Source organism: Rhinatrema bivittatum, chromosome 5 (assembly GCF_901001135.1).
Source record: "Rhinatrema bivittatum chromosome 5, aRhiBiv1.1, whole genome shotgun sequence".
Lineage (NCBI taxonomy): Eukaryota > Metazoa > Chordata > Amphibia > Gymnophiona > Rhinatrematidae > Rhinatrema > Rhinatrema bivittatum.
The window spans coordinates 311,206,131-311,226,113 of record NC_042619.1 but is presented as its reverse complement, the minus strand read 5'-3'; the positions used below and the strand labels follow the sequence as shown (position 1 = coordinate 311,226,113).

Here is a 19,983-nt window from a genome sequence, read left to right as displayed (position 1 = left end):
TGTCCTGGACCGTATCGAAGCGTGCTCCCAAGAAATCCAAGTGCTGCGAAGGACTGAGACCTGCTCTTGGCGAAGTTCACTATCCAGCCAAGCAACTGGAGTAGTTGAACGACCCGGGTTACCGCCGCCTGCCCCTGGGAGAGAGACTTCGCTCGAATGAGCCAGTCGTCCAGGTAGGGATGAACTAGGATCCCCTCCCATCTGAGAGCAGCCTCCACTATCACCATGATCTTCGTGAACGTCCGCGGGACGGTCGCCAAGCCGAAGGGGAGAGCCTGGAACTGGAAGTGCTGGCTCAGAATCTTGAAACGGAAGAACCTCTGGTGGGCCTTGCGAATGGGGATGTGGAGATAGGCCTCCGTCAAGTCGAGGAGGCGAGGAACTCTCCCTGATGTACCGCCGCAATAACTGAGCGCAGGGTCTCCATTCGGAAATAAAGGACCTGAAGGGACTTGTTGACCTCCTTGAGATCCAAGATTGGACGAAAAGCGCCGTCCTTTTTGGGTACCACGAAGTAGATTGAATAATGACCCAAGCCCACCTCTCCGGAGAAGACGGGAGAGATGGCCCAGAGGTCCAGGAGTCTGTCCAGGGTCTGTTGAGCAACCAGCTGCTTGTGAATCGCTCCGCAAGGCGAGAAGAGGAACCTGTCCCTTGGGACGCGAGCAAACTCCAAGGCGTAACCGTTCCTTAAGGTGTCTAGGACCCACTCTCCGAGGTGATGTGGACCCACTCCTCGTAGAAGAGAGCTATTCGTCCGATGCGGGGGGGTCGAGGAGTGGGTGAGTCTGGCATCATTGAGGGGACTTGGACGAGGCCCCTTGAGACGTTCCCTCTCGAGGTGGCCTGCGGCCGCGAAAGGAACAGGGCCATGACCGAGATCTGGAAGAAGATGTCCGGGGTGCCGACTGTCTGACGCTGCGATAGCAGCATTGTGTGCGGGGCCGACTTCTGGAGGAATTAAACGATCTGGTGGTCCGCTGGCGGTACTCGGGCAGGTGATGGACCGCGTTCTCCCCTAGGGACGATGATCTGGTCGAGATCATCACCGAAAAGAAACATGCCCTTAAAAGGGAGAGATCCCAGGCTGGACTTGGAGTAGGAATCTGCCGACCAGTTGCGAAGCCAGAGGAGGCGCCTCGCCGAGACCACAGAAACCATGGCTCTCACCAGAACGCAGAGCAGGTTATACAGAACATCCGCCCCGTAGGCTATGACGGCCTCTAGGCAGTCCGCCTGATGAGCTTCCTCCAGTGGCAGGTCCTGGGAGGTGAGGAGCTGCTGGACCCAACAGAGTCCTGCCCTCTGCGCTAGAGAGCTACAGATGGCAGCGCAGACTCCCAGAGCCGAGACCTCAAAGACTCTCTTGAGGTAGACTTCTAGCTTCCTAACTTGAAGGTCCCGCAGGGCCGTGTCACCAGTAACCGGTATTGTTGTCCTTTTGGTAACCGCCGACACCACTGAGTCCACCTTATTGACCTTGAGAAGCTCCAAGAAATCCTCAGGGAGGGGATAAAGCTTTTCCATTGCCTGTCCTACCTTGAGTGAGGCCAGGGGAGTATCCCATTCCCTGGCCAATAGCTGGAGGAAGGTGCAATGTGTGGGAAAGGCCCGTGACAGGGGCGCAGGCCAGCTAGGACAGGGTCCTCCTTACTGGATGAGGTGACGACCGGAGAGGAGGGTCCTGGAGGGCTTGAGGTCCAGCTCCTGCAGGATATGAGGAATTAGAGCGACTAGCTCTTCTCTCTGAAAGATGCAGAGAACCCTCGGGTCATCTCCTTCCAGTTGTGCTGCCAGGAGAGGATCATCCGGATGTGGCGACGACGAATCTTCCCCCCGGATCCGGAAGAGAGCCTGCCCTCCCGCCAGAGGGAGGGCAAAGTGTACCATGGGCGCCCCCCCGTTGTGTCCTGGGCCCCTAGAGGAGGCTCCGATAACCGGGGGGCCTTGGCTGGCAGTGGTCCCAGCGCGGGAGCCCTGGGATGTTCCAGTCATTCTAAATAGGCATTGTACATAAGAGCAATGAACTCCGCCGAAAAAGCCGGGGGGGGGGGCCAGTGGAGGAGTCTCCCGGGAGTCCTGGAGGGACTAGGGAAGGAACTGGAGTAAAAAATCGGTGGTGGCATCTCGAAGAAATCCTCCCCTTCACCCTCAGATGGCTGCTGCACGCGCTCCTGTGTCCAAGATGGCCACCGTTCCCGCTGAAAGCAGAGACGGGGCCGGCCCCTGATGTCTGAGGCATGCTGAAGCGTGAGAAGAAAGTCTCTCCTGCGGCAAGGAGGTGCCCTCCCCACCAGGGAGGCACCTAGAACATAGACCCTTGCAGGAAAACCACGACCAAGGGTCGCCGCATGCCGCGCAAGGGACGGCTGCAACATGCTCAGAGGCGAACGGGGGAGGGGGGTGAGCCGCTATGGGGCCGGCAGAGAAATTGCGCTGCTGGGAGCGGGAAAACGCCTCCGCTACACCGCTGCCGCCTGTGATTGGCAGCAGAGGAATGAGACCTCTCTGCTGCAGCGGCCCCAGGGAATGCACATCTCGAGGCCGCGGGGCAGGACGCGGCGAGGGGGGGGGGGGAGAGGCTGGCACCACCAGCATCCACCTCCCTAATAACAGTTAGAAGACCAGAACCTGTGAAAGGATTAAGAAATGAGCGGAAAATCACAAAGAACACTTACCCCACGGAGGGAGGAATGGGGGAGGGAGAGGTGACCGAACAGCATTACTTGCAAGTCACACAGAACTCCAACTAGAGAATCTAAAACTTTCCTCTGTCCGGTTTTTTTTTTTTTTTAACAACTTGATCCAACCTTAGAGAGACAAGACGAATAAAACGAGTAGCAGGGAGGAAATATCCTCCAGACAGGGGAAGCACAAGATTCCCCTACTCCTATCTGCTGGAGTCAGAAAGATACTGAGGACTTACAGAGGGTGCACTGGTTAATATGGCAGCACCCTCCGAAGCCTTGTCTGACTCCATCTGCTGGACGAGGGACATAACCCACCGTCTGGACTCTTCCTGGTACGTACAGGGAACTCCCTCTACCTGTCCAATTATTCTGATTATGTCATGTACCAGTGTCTGTGACACTATATACACTTTCATTGTAGTATATTATTTTAGTATACAGATATTTGACATCCCCAGAGATACAAGGAAAAAAAGATGCATGATCAAAAATACTTTGCGTCACAGACAAATTCTGAGATTCTTACAACCACTTGTATTGTATCTCGTTGCCATTTACTGATAAATCCCCAATCCAGTTCTTAAATCAAGTCATTGTTACCTGGAATAACCACTGAAGCACTGGTTCAGGGCATGGCACACACCGGTAAAGGAAGTACAGGAAGCCATCTCGTACAAAAGATATCTGCTGGGAAAATGTGGCACTGGAACAGAAATAAAAGCATCATCATGAGGAGTTACAGAGATGCGGACAAGTCCTTTACTTAAGCATTATATAAAAGGGGGGGAGAAACAAGGCTTACATATTAACAAGTTACAACATAAAGGAAATTAATTAAAATAAGCCTATGGTAAATGGGAGAGGCGCTGTGCATGAATAGTCAGATGCAGCTACATCAGGTTTATTATGGTTGGTAAGAGCCCAAAACAAACTCAGGCATTTATTTACTAAACTATCATATTGAACCGCAGGGAAAAATATCTCAGGATTTACTAATCTGCATTTGACTCATATACAGACTACATTATAGTTTTCTTAGATATATCAGCAGCATTCGATACCATTAATCATCAGATACTCATTTCAGGTCTTCAAAACATAGGCATCACAGGTACAGTTTTGAACTGGTTTACATCCTTCCTCTCCAACCGACCTCAACAAGTCAATTATAGTCAGCACTGCTCTTCCCCATATATCATTAATTCCGGCGTTCCTCAGGGCTCATCTCTTTCTCCTATTCTGTTCAACATATATCTACTTCCTTTATGCTACATTCTATCCTCTCTTAATCTTCAGTTCAAAATTTATGCAGACGACATCCAATTTTTTGTCCCATATAAATCATCCTGGTCAGACACTCTATCTTTAGTTTCTCTATACTTATCTACAATCAACTCTTGGCTCTCCCACAATCGATTAAAACTGAATCCAGCAAAAACTGAGCTCGTATACTTAACTTCCATCTCTGATTCTTCATTAGGTCCACCATCACATCTTACAATCAATAATGTTACTATCCCCATAACATGCTCTGCTATAAGCCTAGGTGTAAACATTAATTCAGATCTTTCTCTAAAACAACACATATCCTCACTTACAAAAAAATCGTTTTTCAAACTACGTCTGTTAAAACATCTTCGTCCTCTACTATTTTACCGAGATTACAGAACCATTCTTCAATCCTTAATCTTCTCTGGCTTAGACTATTGTAATGCTCTCTTCCTAGGATTGTCAGACTCTTCACTATACCCCCTTCAACTGATCCAAAACTCTGCAGCCCGGATACTAACCAGAACATCTTTACGTCATCATATCACCCCTATTCTACAATCATTACACTGGTTACCCATAAAGTTCAGAATAAAATACAAAATTCTCTCTATTATCCATAGTTTAATTCATAACCATAATCATACTTCTACCTGGCTTTGTTCAATACTGCGCATATACAAACCGACGCGACACTTAAGATCACTTAACCAAAATTTACTAGATATCCCTTCTCCTAAACAAGCCAGATTAGACCTCACTAGAAAAAGAGCCTTTTCAATAGCCGGTCCAACACTTTGGAACACTTTACCAAAACATCTTCGCTCGATATCCAACCCTGCACATTTCAAAAAATCTCTCAAAACATATCTTTTTCAACTTGCATTCAACACGTCTTCTAATTAAACTTAATCATCAATACCGAAATTACCCTCTTAAACATAGTTACACCCATTACAATCCCATTTATACTACACATAACTACAACATACCTGCTCATTCACACGTTTCCAACTATCATACCCTTCTCCCTTCTTCCCTTTATCTCATATAATTTTTACGCTCTATTTCTCCCACTTCCCCTTCTTCCTCCCGTTCCCCTTCCCCCCCTTTTTCCCCTTTTCCCCCAAAACAATAAGCCCATGGTTCCAAACTTTTTATATTTTTAATAACCTTATATACTAGCATTCTGTCTAGTTATTACCAATTTTTATGTAAAGTTTAAAAATTCCATTTTATTTTGATTATTTTATTTTTGGTTTTAAATCTGTGAACCGTTTTTGATAAAATTTCTTTTTTTAAAAACGGTATATAAATACTTTTTAAATAAAATAAATAAATAAACAGATTAGTAAATCGTAAGGTAATTTTTCCTGCAGTAAAATAACACATGGTAAAATACAGCGGCACCACATGATAGAGGCCCTACATCCCAGGACTGTGTAAGCCCCAAGACCTACCCGGAGGATGGTGTAAAATTCCCTGGAGGTCTAGTGAGGACCCCCCCTACTACCTCCACCACACCCTGAGGCAGCAAAATTTTAAAAAATACAAAGAAAGAATCCTCAATCCTACCTAGATAAAATTTTAGAGAGTGCTGGGGAGGAGCCAACTATCTTGGTACATGTGGATACCAATGATATAGGAAGATGCAGGAGGAAGGATCTGGAGGTTAAATTTAAGCTCTTAGGTAGGAAACTGAAATCCAGAAACTCCAGGGCTGGATTCTCAGAAATGCTACCCATTCTATGTGCAGGACCCTAGAGGCAAGCTGAGCTCCAGAGTCTCAATGTGTGGATGAGATGATGGTGCAGAAAAGAGAGTTTTAGATTTGTTAAAACCTGGGGAACATTCTGGGGAATGGGGATCGTATTCTGGCTGGATGGGTTCCACTTTAACCAGAGGGGAACCAGGCTGTTGGCACTAAGCTTTAAAAAGGAGATAGAGCAGCTTTTAAACTAGATGATGGGGGAAAGCTGACAGACGCTCAGAAGTGCATGGTTCAGAGAAATGAATCCTTGAAGGATACTAATGAAACAGGAGAGTTAGGACATCCCAACAGTTGCAATAAAAGCAAACATAGTCCATATGCCTATATGTAAAAAATCACCGAAGCTAATGATTTCCGAATTATCCCAAGCAACTGAAAAGCAGGTTGTTAAAACAAACAAAAAACACACTTTGAAATGTCTGTATGCCAATGCCAGAAGTCTAAGAAGTAAGATGGGAGACTTAGAGTGTATAGCAGCAAATGATGAGATTGACATAATTGGCATCACAGAGACTTGGTGGAAGGAGGATAACCAATGGGACAGTGCTATATTAGGGTACAAATTATATCGCAATGATAGGGAGGATCAACTTGGTGGGGGTGTGACACTTTATGTTCGGGAGGGTATAGAGTCCAACAAGATAAAGATCATACAAGAAACTAAATGCTCAGTAGAATCTATATGGGTAGAAATCCCATGTATGTTGGGTAAGAGTATAGTGATAGGAGTATACTACCGTCCACCTAGACAAAATGGGCAGACAGATGATGAAATGCTAAGAGAAATCAGGGAAGCAAACCAATTTGGTAGTGCAATAATAATAGATTTCAATTACCCCAATATTGACTGGGTAACTGTAACATCAGGACTTGCTAGAGACAAAGTTTCTGGATGTAATAAATGATTGCTTCATGGAGCAATTGGTTCAGGAACCAACAAGAGAGGGAGCTATTTTAGATTTAATTCTTAGTGGAATGCAGGATTTGGTGAGAGAGGTAACGGTGGTGGGGCAACTTGGCAACAGTGATCATAACATGATCAAATTTAAACTAATAACTGGAAGGGGGACAATAAGTCAATTTGCAGCTCCAACACTAAACTTTCAAAAGGGAAACTTTGATAAAATGAGGAAAATAGTTAGAAAAAAACTAAAAGGTGCAGCTGCAAAGGTTAAAACTGTTCAACAGGCTGCCAGGCAAGAATGAATCCTGCCGGGTGGTGCTTGATACTGTGATGGTGGCTGGGTAACTAAAAAGATGGAGTCTATTTTACTGCAGTAGCCGGCTGTTGTGCCTGCTGTCTCTGGTTACGTGCTTTACCTCTACGTTGGTTCGAGGTATTCTGTTGTGGAGCAGTACTCTGGTAAGAAGGGTATATCTGTGTACGAAAGGACTGGTAAAACCTGTAAGGTCTCCTGGCATATGATTGTCGACGAGTAGATCCCATATAACAGCGCGTGGTCGAATAGTGGGGTTGTGATGTTAATGATTGTACAGCTAGAGTTTCCTCCTTCAGTTTACCTACTGTGTCCTGGAATCGTTCTCCGAACAGGTTATCTCCTGTACATGGGAGGTTCGCTTGTTTCTCGTGTAAATCTTCACGTATCGAACTTGAGCGTAACCATGCTAGTCTTCGGGCTGCAATGGCTGTTGCAGATGCCCTGGAAGATGTTTCATATGCTTCATAGATCGACCTCAAAAGGTGTCGAGGCAGAGGTCTTTGATCCGCAGTTGAAGCCAACATACCTTTTATAGCTTGTATGCACTCATATAGGTATTGTACCATGTAGAATTGATGGTACATAATTCGGGTATTCAACATTGAGTTATGGTATATTTTTCTGCCAAACTCATCCAAATATTTGTTGTCTTTGCCTGGTGGGTATGAGGAATGCGATTTCGTTTTCTTAAATCTTTGCATCGCCAACTCTACTACAATTGAAGCATGAGGTAATTGTGGTATAGAGTATGGTGATGTTTTCCTCATACAGAATTTTATATCCGTCTTCCTGGAAACCGCTGAGATTGCGTAAGGTGTTTCCCAGGATTTCTGTAAGACGGAATGTAGAAGTTCTTGTGGTGGAAGAGACGTTGGTTCTCCTGGAGTGTCAAAAATCTTTAGGAGACCAAGGGTTTCTGATCTAGGGTCTGACTCTTTTTGGACCTCTAGATGCAGTATTGTACCCAATTTTTCAAGAAATTTTGGGTATGTAAGGTCTTCCGGAGGGGAATACAGCTCCTGCGGTTGTTCCTGCGGATCCGATGGGAATCCCATAGATGATGATGGGGATGTTTGCGGTGAAGGAGAATCAAAAGATGTATCCTGTTTATAATTCGGTGAAGTTGGTCGGTTCACTAAGGGAGATGTTGGAGGCTCCACCGATGGTTCTCTATCAGTCTGTCTCTTATGTTCCGGAGAACTGACAGAGGCAAGATTAGACATTTTGAATGATGACTGAAGTGTTTCATAAAATCCTGCTAAGGATTGGGACAATTGATAGAATGCCTCTTTTGTACGAGGGGGCATTATTGTACGATCATCTGGTTCTTGTAACTCACATACTTTAGGTTGCACTGGAGTGGTCTGAGGTAAGTACTAGATACTTTATGGTCTTTCTGTTTCTTTTCACATATTATGTCCATCAAATCCTCTGAAGCTGTAGAAGCGTTAGAGGAAGCAACTTGTATTACCTCTCTGTGGGAGAAGGTATTTGAAGGTGGTACATGAGATGATTTAGAAGTCGAAGGGCTTACTTTCCATGTTGCACTCCTCTTTGCTGACCTTTTGTGGTGGGAGTGCCGAGAGTGCTTATGATAATAGTGTGATGGCGAGTCTGTCTGACTTCTATGTGAAGGTGGTGATCGCTTTCTATGTTTTATGGCAAACTCTGTCAAAGTAGCTCTCGAAGAAAGGGAAGTACCCGAACGAGGTGGGGTTATGGATGGAGAGGTGGAGGAAGACCTCTGTGAGTCTCCACGTCATTGTTTTAACCCATGTTGTATTATCTGAGATGAATGTTCCAATGTTTTGTGCGCTGATTTGGATTTGTGTGCCGATCTAGACTTGTGCGCATATCTTTTTGGCTCCATGCGCACAATAGTTATCGGCACCGATGTCTCCGGCGCCATGTGCACAGATGTCGAAGGCGCCGTGCGCGTAAGTGTCCTCGGCGCCGTGCGCACAGATGTCATCGGCGCCGTGCACGCAGGGTCCTTCGGCGCCATGCGCACAAGTGTCTTCGGCGCCATGTTCATAGCAGTCTTGTGCGCCGATACTTCTTCAGGCGTGTAAGGCATGTTAGGCGCATACGTTTTAGGCGCTGAGTTTTTTGCCGCCAGTGTCCCTTGCGCCGGCGATTCTGGCTCTATGGATTGTTTAAAATCCGATGGCCTTTGCTGGCTCGCCAAGTCCTTACCTCCAAGATTGGAGGACTGAGGATCCCATGATGATGCCCTCTTTTTTGAGGGAGCCGGTAAGGTAGCGGGGCCAGGTGATGAGTGAGCCTCTGAAGGTTCCGATGAGGCAAAAAGTTCTTGAGGCCTGTAGGCCCGTTGTTTCAGGGCTCTCTGAGACATCCTTGAACAAAATTCACAATCCTCACGATTGTGATCTGGCCCCAGGCATCGGTAACATCGGTCATGACCATCTGTGACCAACATTACCTTGCCACAATTACAGGGTTTAAACCCCGATTTTGACATTTAATTTTTTTTTTTTTTAATGCTGAGGAGAAGAACAGCTCTGTGTGCGATCCCGCACGCGGAAAGAACGGACTGAGGAGATTCAGTTACTTTTCAGCGTGGGAACACATGTGCAGCCGCAGAGAGCAAAACTCTAACCTCTGCTTTGACAAGCTCCGCCTCCCAGATCTGATTGACAGATCCCATGACAGTATGGCTAATTCAGCCCTGCTATCAACTTGAAAAACTCTTTCTCCTTGGTGCGAGTGAGGTCTGGGAAAGAAGGTGGGCAAATTTATAGACTGATTCAAGTGGAAGTCAGTACCCACCTTGGGAAGGAATTTAGGGTGAGTATGGAGTACCACTCGGTTATGTGGAAACCTGGTCTAAGGTGAGTATGTTACAAGTGCTTGTAACTCACTAACTCTTCTAGCAGATGTAATAGCTACTAGGAAGAGAACTTTCCATGTAAGAAATTTAAAATCGCATGAATCCATAGGTTCAAAAGGAGAACGCATGAGTCTTGCTAGTACCATGTTGAGATCCCATTCTGTGACTGGTAGTCGCAAAGGGGGTTTAAGCTTAATTAAACTTCTCATAAACCTACTGACAAGGGATTGCGCTGATATCGGTGCATCCCCTACCCCCTTGTGGTAAGCTGAGATAGCACTCAGATGTACCCTTACTGACAAAATTTGGAGACCAGAGTCTGAAAGGTGCCAGAGATAATCTAGTAAAGATGATGTGAGGCAGGAAAAGGGGTCAATACTTTTCTGTGTGCACCACATACTAAATCTCTTCCACTTGGAACGATAGGATTTTCGCTTGGGAGGCTTTCGTGAAGCTACAAGCACTTGAGATACATTGGTTGAAAGATTGAGTGGTTGAAGGATTATGCTTTCAACATCCAGGCTGTGAGGGATAGGGATGGAAGGTTGGGGTGGTGCAACCTGCCCTGATCCTGAGTTATGAGAGTGGGTGCTGTGCCCAGGTGAATTAGTTCCCTGATCGAGAGGTTGAGAAGTATGGGAAACCATACTTGTCGAGGCCAATATGGGACTATGAGTATCATTGACCCTTTGTCCTGTTGTAGCTTCACTAAAGTTTTGGTTATTAGCGGTATCGGAGGATACACGTAGAGAAGACCGGAGTGTTCCAGGGGCGAGCAAAGACGTCCTTGGCTAACTGGTTTTTCTGTTTGAGTAGGGAGAACATGTCCACTTTATGATTCAGTTCGGATGCAAAGAGGTCTATTGTTCGCTGACCCCAACAATGAAATAACTTTGTCGCTACTAAAGGATACAGGGACTACTCATGAGGCTTGAATTGACGACTGAGGCGATCTGCAACTACGTTGTGTACGCCTGCTAGATAGGTGGCCCGGAGAAACATGGAATGTGTCGGGGCCCAATCCCAAATCTGTGCTGCTTCTTGGCAAAGGAGATAAGATCCCGTACCTCCTTGTTTGTTCAGGTACCACATGGCAACTGTGTTGTCTGTTTGTATTAGAACAGTCTTGTGTGAAAGGCAGCCTTGAATGCATAGAGAGCATAACGTATAGGTCGAAGCTCCAAGAAGTTGATTTGGAAGGTTGCTTCGGGTGTTGTCCAAGTACCTTAAGTCTGAAGATTTTCTATATGATCTCCCCAACCCAAGATGGATGCATCTGTAGTTAAGGTTACTTGTGGAACTGGTTGCTGGAAAGGTAGGCCTGTGAGCAAGTTGTTCATGTTCACACACCAGAGGAGAGATGAACATAACTGGTGGGTTATTTGAATTGGAGATGACAGTGGTTGAATGGCTTGGAGCCACTGAGATCTCAATGTCCATTGCATTATTTTCATGGCTAATCTGGCCATAGGAGTGACATGGACAGTGGAAGCCATGTGGCCAAGCAGAGTTAGGAACTGATGGGCCGTCGCTGTTGGCTTTGTGCGCAGAGAGTTCGCTAATTTGGAGAGTGTCTCTGCGCGGTCTTTTGGAAGGCAGGCTTTGGATACGGTGGTGTTCAATTCTGCTCCGATTAATTGAAGAAGGCGAGATGGTATAAGATGAGATTGTTGGTAGTTGATTAGAAATCCCAAGGAGTGAAGCGAATTGAGAGCTCCTTGCTTTGACTGGCTCTTGATGAGCCAGTCATCTAGATAAGGAAACACAGCTTTCTTTGCATAGATGGGCCGCTGTCACTGCTAGGCACTTTGTGAATACTCGGGATGCGGAGGCAAGTCCAAATGGGAGTACCCGGTTTTGAAAGTGTTGATGACCCACCAGGAAGCGCAGGAACTTGCGATGAGGGGGAAATATTGGAATCTGAGCGTAAGCGACTTGAAGATCCAGAGAATAGAGCCAATCTCCTGCTTGAAGAAGGAAAAGCTTGGTGCCTAAGGACATCATCCTGAACTTTTCTTTCCATAGAAATTTGTTGCATTTTCAGAGGTCTAAGATGGGACGTAGGCCTTCTGTTTTCTTTGGAATGAGAAAATAGCGGGAGTAGAATCCTCTGCCCTGCTGAGGTCGGGGAAACTGGTTCCACAGCTCTGGCTCTCAGGAGGGTGGATAATTCTGTTTGCAGAAGAGTGGAATGATCTTTGTGAACCCAAAGAGACCTTGGTGGAGAATGGTTGGGCACTGTGAGAAAATCCAGATGGTAACCTTGTGTTATAATGGATAGTACCCATCGATCCGTTATGTTTGACCAACTGGGTAGAAAGAAGAAGGAGATCCGACCTCCCACTGGTACATCCGGGATCGGGTTGCTGGAGTGCCTGCTGTTCTCTGGCATGTTTTCAAAATCCCGATGCTGGGCCTGTCTGAGGAGGAGGCTGAGGCCTAGGTGCCCTTGGTTGCCTGAATTGACCTCTCTGAGATGGTCTTGATGCCCTACCATGAGGTGCTGGAGGATAGTATCTTCGTGGTCTGTAATAGGGTTTCCTGATGTCTTTCCTGGCTGTGAGCCATGCAGAAGATGGCGTTTCTGCCGGAACAGCGAAGAGTTGGCATAGAGTTTCAGTATGTTCCTTCAGCTGCGCCACAGCATCTTGCACCTTCTCTCCAAAAAGGTTGTCTCCAGTACAAGGCAGGTCTGCCAATTTTTCTTGAACCTCAGGCCTGAGGTCAGAAGCCTTTAGCCAAGCCTATCTGCGCGCACTAATTTCTGTTGCAGCCATTCTGGAAGACGTTTCAAAACTGTCATAGGCTGCACGAACTTCGTGTTTACCTGCCTCTAGGCCCTTATAAATAATATTATTTAGGGAATTTTGATATTGTTGAGGCAGAGACTCAGACAACTCTTTCATCTGCTTCCATAAATTGCACTGGTATTGAGTCATATATAATTGATATGACGCAATTCTGGAGACAAGCATGGAACCTTGGAACATCTTTCAGCCAAGAGTGTCCAGGAATTTCTGCTCCTTGCCAGGTGGCGTAGACGAGTGTGGGCGGATTCTTTTTGGGCAGATTCCACCACTACAGATTAGTGCGAAAGCTGAGGTTTTTGAAAACCTGGTATATGCTGAACCAGGTATGTTGCATCAGTCCGCTTGTTTACTGGTGGAATTGAACAAGGATGTTCCCACAGTCTATGCTGGAGATCAACGAGGACTTCATGCACTGGTATGACAAGTACCTCCTTAGGAAGATCTACAAATTGTAAGACCTCCAGGGTTTTGCCTCGTGTCCTCTTCAGCTACCAACTGGAAGGGAACAATGTCTGACATCTCTTTCACAAAATAAGAAAAGGAGAGGTCTTCCGGTCGCGACTTCCTCCTTTCTTCTGGTGGGGATGGGTCCAATAGAATATCCTTCGATGAAGATTCGGTGTCTCCTTCGTCCCAGGTATCTGATGAAGGATGCCGTGGAGGAGTAGAGTGAGGTATGAAACTTGGCATCGAAGGTATCGATAGTTTCATCGGTGGCATCGAAGGTGGAAGTAATGGAACTGATGGAGAAATTGGGAGTCTCGGATGCAAAATCCCCAACGGACCTGGTATTGGCTCAGGCATCGGTGAATCCTCCGAGGCATCGTCTTCCCTGGGATTGGGAATCGGAGTCTTCATTCCCGATGGCAACGGTTGCATTGGGAGGGCACCAATGAGGGCATCGAGCTTAGCGAGTATCGATGCGAATATTGATAGGTCCGGAGTTGGCATCGGTGCAGGCATTGATGTCGGTGACTTTCGGTGCAGGCATCGGCATCAATGGCTGAATGTCTCGCAGAGCGTCTTTAACTGCCTGGTGGATGAAACTGTTCAGTTCCTCCCATATAGCTGGTGAGGTCAGAGCAGCTATAGGGGGTGGCAGAGAAGGCGGAACCGGCTCTTCCACAGATCCCTGTGGTGGCGTGGTACTTGGCACAGATATAAGTGGGGTTCACCTTGGAGTGAGAGGCATCGAGGGCATCGATAGCTCTTCTACTCAAGACCTTTTCGGTGTCGGCTCGACAGGCATCGAGGGCGCTCCAGGAACTGATCCGACATTGGGGGTCGAAGTCCTTCGGTGGCAGTGGCGATGTTTTTCGCGATGCTCGGTGCCCTTTTTCGAGCACAGAGGTCGATTTTATCGATGACCGAAATGGAGTCAGAGATGATCAGTCACCGCTTCCATCAGGACGACGTTTGGTTCTAAAAACTAAATTTTTGGCCGCTCCAGCCAGAGACGACTGTGTTGATGTAGACGTCGATGGAAGTAATTGAATATGGAAGAGATGTTCCATCTTCTCCAGATGGGCCCATCTGCCTTTTGCCGTCATTTCGGCATGTTGTGGACACATTATGTCCCTCGCCCAAACACAGAACACACTCGACATGCGGGTCGTGATGGACATGGTGTGAGGGCAATTCGGGCATTGCCATTTTGAAGGCCGGACAGCCATCGACAGCCTTCTGATAAGAAAAAAGCGTGAAATGGTGTCGACCGGAGAAAAAGAATAAGTACTCACCGATCGGTGGAGAAAGGGAGACCCCTATGAAGGGAATTAAATTTCAGAAGTTTTAAACTTTTTTCTGTGAGGAAAATTACTATGTGAAACAATCACACAGGGCTCCTTCACCGCGAGGCTAACTGCAGCGCGGAAAAAAGAAGACTGAAGGGAGACCCCCTGTGGCTCAGGGGATCATGGCATGCTCAGTGGGCTCAGTGAGCCAGTCAAAAGATTCAAGAAACTTTGACAGAAAGTTTTCCATGATAGGGCTCCGTCCAGTGACGTCACCCATATATGAGGACTATCATCCTGCTTGTCCTGGGATAAATATCAGTATGCAAACTTTAATTACTAAGGAAATTAGTCAACTGAGAAGACAACGAAAATATATGATACATCTTTATATTTTATGTAAATTTACATGGATATTAAAAAATAAAAAATGCCCCTAATTGCAAACTCTGGGCCGCATAATAAGAAACTGCTTCCTCTTCCTTTGCGTTTGTCTTGACACATCAGGGAAAACTTTAAGAACATAAGAACATAAGAAATTGCCATGCTGGGTCAGACCAAGGGTCCATCAAGTCCAGCATCCTCTTTCCAAAAGAAACCAAACCAGGCTACAAGAACCTGGCAAGTACCCAAACACCAAGAAGATCCCATGCTACTGAGGCAATTAATAGCAGTGGCTATTCCCTGTCAACTTGATTAACAGCAGTTAATGGACTTCTCCTCCAAGAACTTATCCAAACCTTTTTTGAACCCAGCTACACTAACCTCATTCTCTGGCAACAAATTCCAGAGCTTAATTGTGTGTTGAGTGAAAATTAATTTTCTCGGATCAGTCTTAAATGTGTAACTTGCTAACTTCATGGAGTGCCCCCTAGTCCTTCTATTATCCAAAAGTGTAAATAACCAATTTACATCTACTCGTTCAAGACCTCTCATAATTTTAAAGACCTCTATCATATCCGCCCTCAGTCATTTCTTCTCCAAGCTGAACAGCCCTAACCTCTTCAGCCTTTCTTCATAGGGGAGCTGTTCCATCCCCTTTATCAGATTGATGTCAAAATAACATCTTTAAAACCCAATTTCTGTCAGGTTCAAGAATAAAAGAAACCACCAAGGTTGCAGAAGTTGCAAGTTCACTATCCAGTGTCTCGAGGAGAGTAGAAATATTCAAATTACTCAGGTCTGTTGATATCAAACCTGTTGTCCCATATCCAAGCTATTTCCTTCTTAAATTGTGGCAAATAAAAACCCTAGAAACTGGAGGGCCACTTGTTCAGGTATCTGCAGTACCTCTAGAAATTATCTTTTAAACAGATCCTCGGAATGTGATAAAGGTAACTTAGGAAAATTAATAAACTTGTGTGCGTTTTTAATTATTGGATGTTATTCTATTCATCAGCTATTTTGAAATATTTATCTTTTTATTTATATGGTTTTACTATTATGATTCTTTTATATTTCTTAATGTAGTTGTTTGATGAGTTATGAGGCATGCTGCTGTTTCTGCTTTTCCATTGTTGCACTGCATACAGAGTCTAGCTTGATAAGGTTTCCAGTTCAGTTTTTGTCTGCATATTTTTATTTATAGTTTTTTATGGTCACTTTACTCTGTATTTGGTGGGCTTCTGCATGTAATACTTAGGTGGGGAATTCTGCTTGCTAGCATGTAGTTTCTGTGTAGGGATCCACAGCAGCCTGGCCCATTCTGTTTTCCTAACAGGGATATACTGGCAAGAAGGGTGGAGGGAATAAGAGACATTTTTTTCTTCTCCTTTTAATAATTTTGTTTATGCATGACAAAACACATATCAGTTTCAATCATATTTTTACATAACTTGAATAACTGAAAATTAATATCAATTAAAATTAGTATTCAAGAGTTGCGTGAAAGGAATCTGGTAGTCAGGGTGCTAACCAGTTGTGGCACTTAAGGACTGGAGTTACTTACCTCAATTTAAATCTTGGGATACCACTTCTGAAAAGTTGCCTACCCCTGATGCAGAAGATCTACAGATTCTGTCCTATTGAATCTCTAATGTGTCATTCACTGAACATGCTGGACACACAGATGCCATATTAGAGGAATCTACTTTAAAGCTGCACCTAACACTAGCATTACATTTTGTTAGATAATTATAAAACAAATAAGCAGGTACAAACTATCTGGGAGATGCATCAAGCTGCAGTAGGGCTCTAACTTGCATTAAACAGCATATGTTGTGTGATATATGCTGTTTATCGCGCAATATAGCCCTGTCACAATGATATGCGATATATATACGATATTTTGTATACCCCTGCCCAGATTCTCTTTCCTATTACAACGAGCTGCTGCTTTGCATGTGATTTGTATGCACAAATTTTGCAAATCCATGCAAAGCAACTCATTAATAGGGAATATGATGTTAATAGCATGGCCAACTTAGAAAGCGGGTCCCAAGACTCCTGCATTAAATTTAAAGGGCCAAGCAAATCCCCCCAAAAAAACCACGCAAAAAAGAAAAAAAATGTGCAGGGATCATGGATGATCCCCTGTTCACTCCAGGGCCATCACTTGAGGCGGCCCTAACATGCCAAGCATAAAAAATATAAAATAGCTGTTCACATAATGACAGCCCCCCAACCCCCAACCAGCATTGGAGCTCTGTGCACCCCATAGCAACAGACTAGTTGGCACCATTTTTGACTGGGGGAAGGTCAGGTTGGAGCCAACGCTGGAGCCTGTTTCCAATTTTGAGGTTAGGGAATGCAGGAGGAGGACAGTTCGGGCAGTTAGGAGGGCCCCACTAGAAGGGTTTTCAATGATTTGGAGTATTGGGGGGAGGGGGAGGTTTTAGGGGGACCCTATACCCAATGATTCTTTCTTTACCATTGGGATAAGAGTACGAGGTAGTTGGGGGAACCATGCAGGGACATACTAGTTTTGTCCTGCAGTGTTTTGCCACAAGCAAAACAATGTGGTGATACAGCCACAATGTTTTTTCAAGAGAGGGGCCCACTATTACAGCAATACCCCCTGCAATGCTCGTACCCCACATGCATTAAAATGAGAAATTTCTACTTGCCCAATAATTTCCTTTTCTTTATGAGAGACAAATGAATACAGAATTAGTGGGTTATGCACCTCTACCAGCAGATGGAGACAGAGCAAAGCTAACATCACAGTATATATACTCCTGCAGTGGCATCAGCCTGCCCATATTCTCTTAAAAAGCCAACTGTGGACAGGCTAGCAAAAACTTGATTAAAAGATAATCATTTTAGTTCTCAGCCAACAGGAAACACTGATCTTAAATAAAGAATGCATCGACACTATTCTAGGGACTGAACTAACACTTACCAGTATCCTCTGGAACACGTAGCCACGCAGGAGCACCTCAGCACAATCATTCGGTAGCCAAGGGCGGGAAGCCGGATTCATCTGTCTATCCTAAAAAAAAAAGAAATTATCAAGTAAATAGTAATTTCTCATTTCTTAGCATCTAGACAGATGAATCAAAACCAGTGGGATGTACCAAAGCTACTCCCAACAGGGCGAGAGGCTGCCCGCGGTACAGTCATAACCGCACAAGCAAAGGCTGTGTCCTCTCGAGCCTGCACATCCAGATAATACCTGGAAAAAGAATGTAAGGAGGACCATGGTACAGTTCAGCAAATGTCGATGGGAGACAATTTAACTTCCACCCTTGACACTGCCTGAGCCCTAGTGGAATGAGCTCTAACCTGTCTAGGCAACAGCTATTCAGCATCCCCATACTCTGCCATGACTACCTCCTTAATCCAGCTGTTGTAGCCCACGAAGCGTTCTTGCCCTGTTTACTACAACCATGGAGGACAAACAGGCGATCCATCTTCCAGAAAGGTTTAGAAACCTTCATATGCCTCCTGATATCCAAGGATCGCAACAGACGATATTCCTTTGCATCTCTTTCCCTATCCAGAGACAACAGGGAAATGGACTGATTCAAGTGAAAACATGAGACCACTTTTGGCAAAAAGGAAGAAACAGTATGCAGATGTACCGCCCCTGGAGTCACTCGAAAGAATGATTCCCGGCAAGACAAGGCTTGCAGCTTGGAAATTCAATGTACAGAACAAATTGCCACAAGAAACACCATTTTCAAGATCAGTAACCGCAAGGAAAGGTTACACATCGGTCTAAACCTAGAGCCTGCTATGAAATCCAAAACCAGAATAAGATTCCACAAGGAATCTGCAAGGGAGGATGAAGATGTTTCACAACTTTCAAGAAACGCACCACATCTGGATGAGCCAATGAGGGACCACCATTCACCTGACCCCTGAAACAGGCAAGAGCAACTAACTGCACTATTATTCAATCCATCCTCCAAAAATTCCAAAATGAGCGGGATCTTAACCGAATGAGGAAAAACACCTCGATCCTCACATCAAGTCTCAAACACTCGCCAAACCCACACATAGGCTAAGGAAGTGGAGAACTTTCTTGCTCGTAGCAAGGTGGAAATCACCGCAGTAGAATATCCATGCTTCAGCAAGCAAGCCCTCTCAAGGGCCATACCATAAGACAAAACAGAGTCGGATCTTCGTAAAGAACAGGTCCTTGCCACAACCGATTCCTCTGTACTGGAAACCGGAGGGGGGAATCTACAAGAAGCCTTCGCAGATCCGCATACCATGGACTCCTGGGCCAATATAGTGCCACCTGCACTACGTCTGTGACTCTGGACCCTCCGAACCATCCTGCCCAACATGGGGCAACAGAAGACAGGCATACAGCAGCTTGTCCTCCAGCCATTCCTGCATGAGAGCATCAATGCCCAATGACTTCGGATCTCTCCTGCAACTGAAGAATTGAGGAACCTTCATGAGAAGCTGCCAGCAGGTCTAGAAATGGAAGGCCCCAGCGATCCACTATCAGCTAAAACACCTCAACTGACAACAGCCATTCTCCTGGTCCCAGACTCTGCCTGCTGAGAAAGTCAGCTCTTACATTGTCTTTTCCTGCAATGTGTGAGGCTGAGATCTCCTGAAGATGCACTTCCACCCATTCCATAAGTTGGTCCATCTCCTGGCTCTTGGTTCCTCCCTGCCAATTGATGTAAGCCACTGTCATTGCATTGTCCAACATTATCTGGACAGCTAGACCCTACAACCTGCCGCTGAGCTGTAAGCATGCCAACCGGAACACCCGGGCTTCCAGGCGATTGATGTTCCAGAAAGACTATTCTGCACTCTAGCGTCCTTGCGCTGTCAGTTCCTGACAGTGAGCTCCCCAACCCTGGAGGCTCACATATGTTGTGAGTACTAACCAGTCTGGTGATTTAGGGAAACTCCCTTTCTTAGATGATCCGCTTGAAACTACCACTGTAGTTGACAGCATGCCTCCATCGGCAGGAGAAGCTGAATCAAACAGCCCTGAGACTATGGGCTCCAATGAAACAGCAGAGAGTGCTGAAGAGGACGCATATGCACCTTCGCCCACGGGACCACTTCCAGGGTTGCTGCCAGCAAACCGAGTACCAACAGATAGGACCACATTGTCGGGCATATAGTGTTCATCAACAGACACACCTGCGCCATTAACTTCTGAAAACTAGCTTCGGGCAGGAAAACCCTGCCCTGCTTCATTACGAACCGAACACCAAGATACTCTAGGA

At 45.8% G+C, this 19,983-nt stretch overlaps 1 protein-coding gene across 2 annotated transcripts in view; it reads right to left on the bottom strand.

Moving 5' to 3' along the window:
• FAM178B (family with sequence similarity 178 member B) overlaps positions 1-19,983 on the bottom strand; it is an 819,452-nt gene that overhangs the window by 525,693 nt on the left and 273,776 nt on the right. For both annotated transcript variants that reach the window (XM_029604316.1, XM_029604317.1), the window contains one exon: positions 3,291-3,393. In XM_029604316.1, coding sequence (XP_029460176.1) covers positions 3,291-3,393 — 103 coding nt within the window. The remainder of the gene's footprint in view (positions 1-3,290; positions 3,394-19,983) is intronic.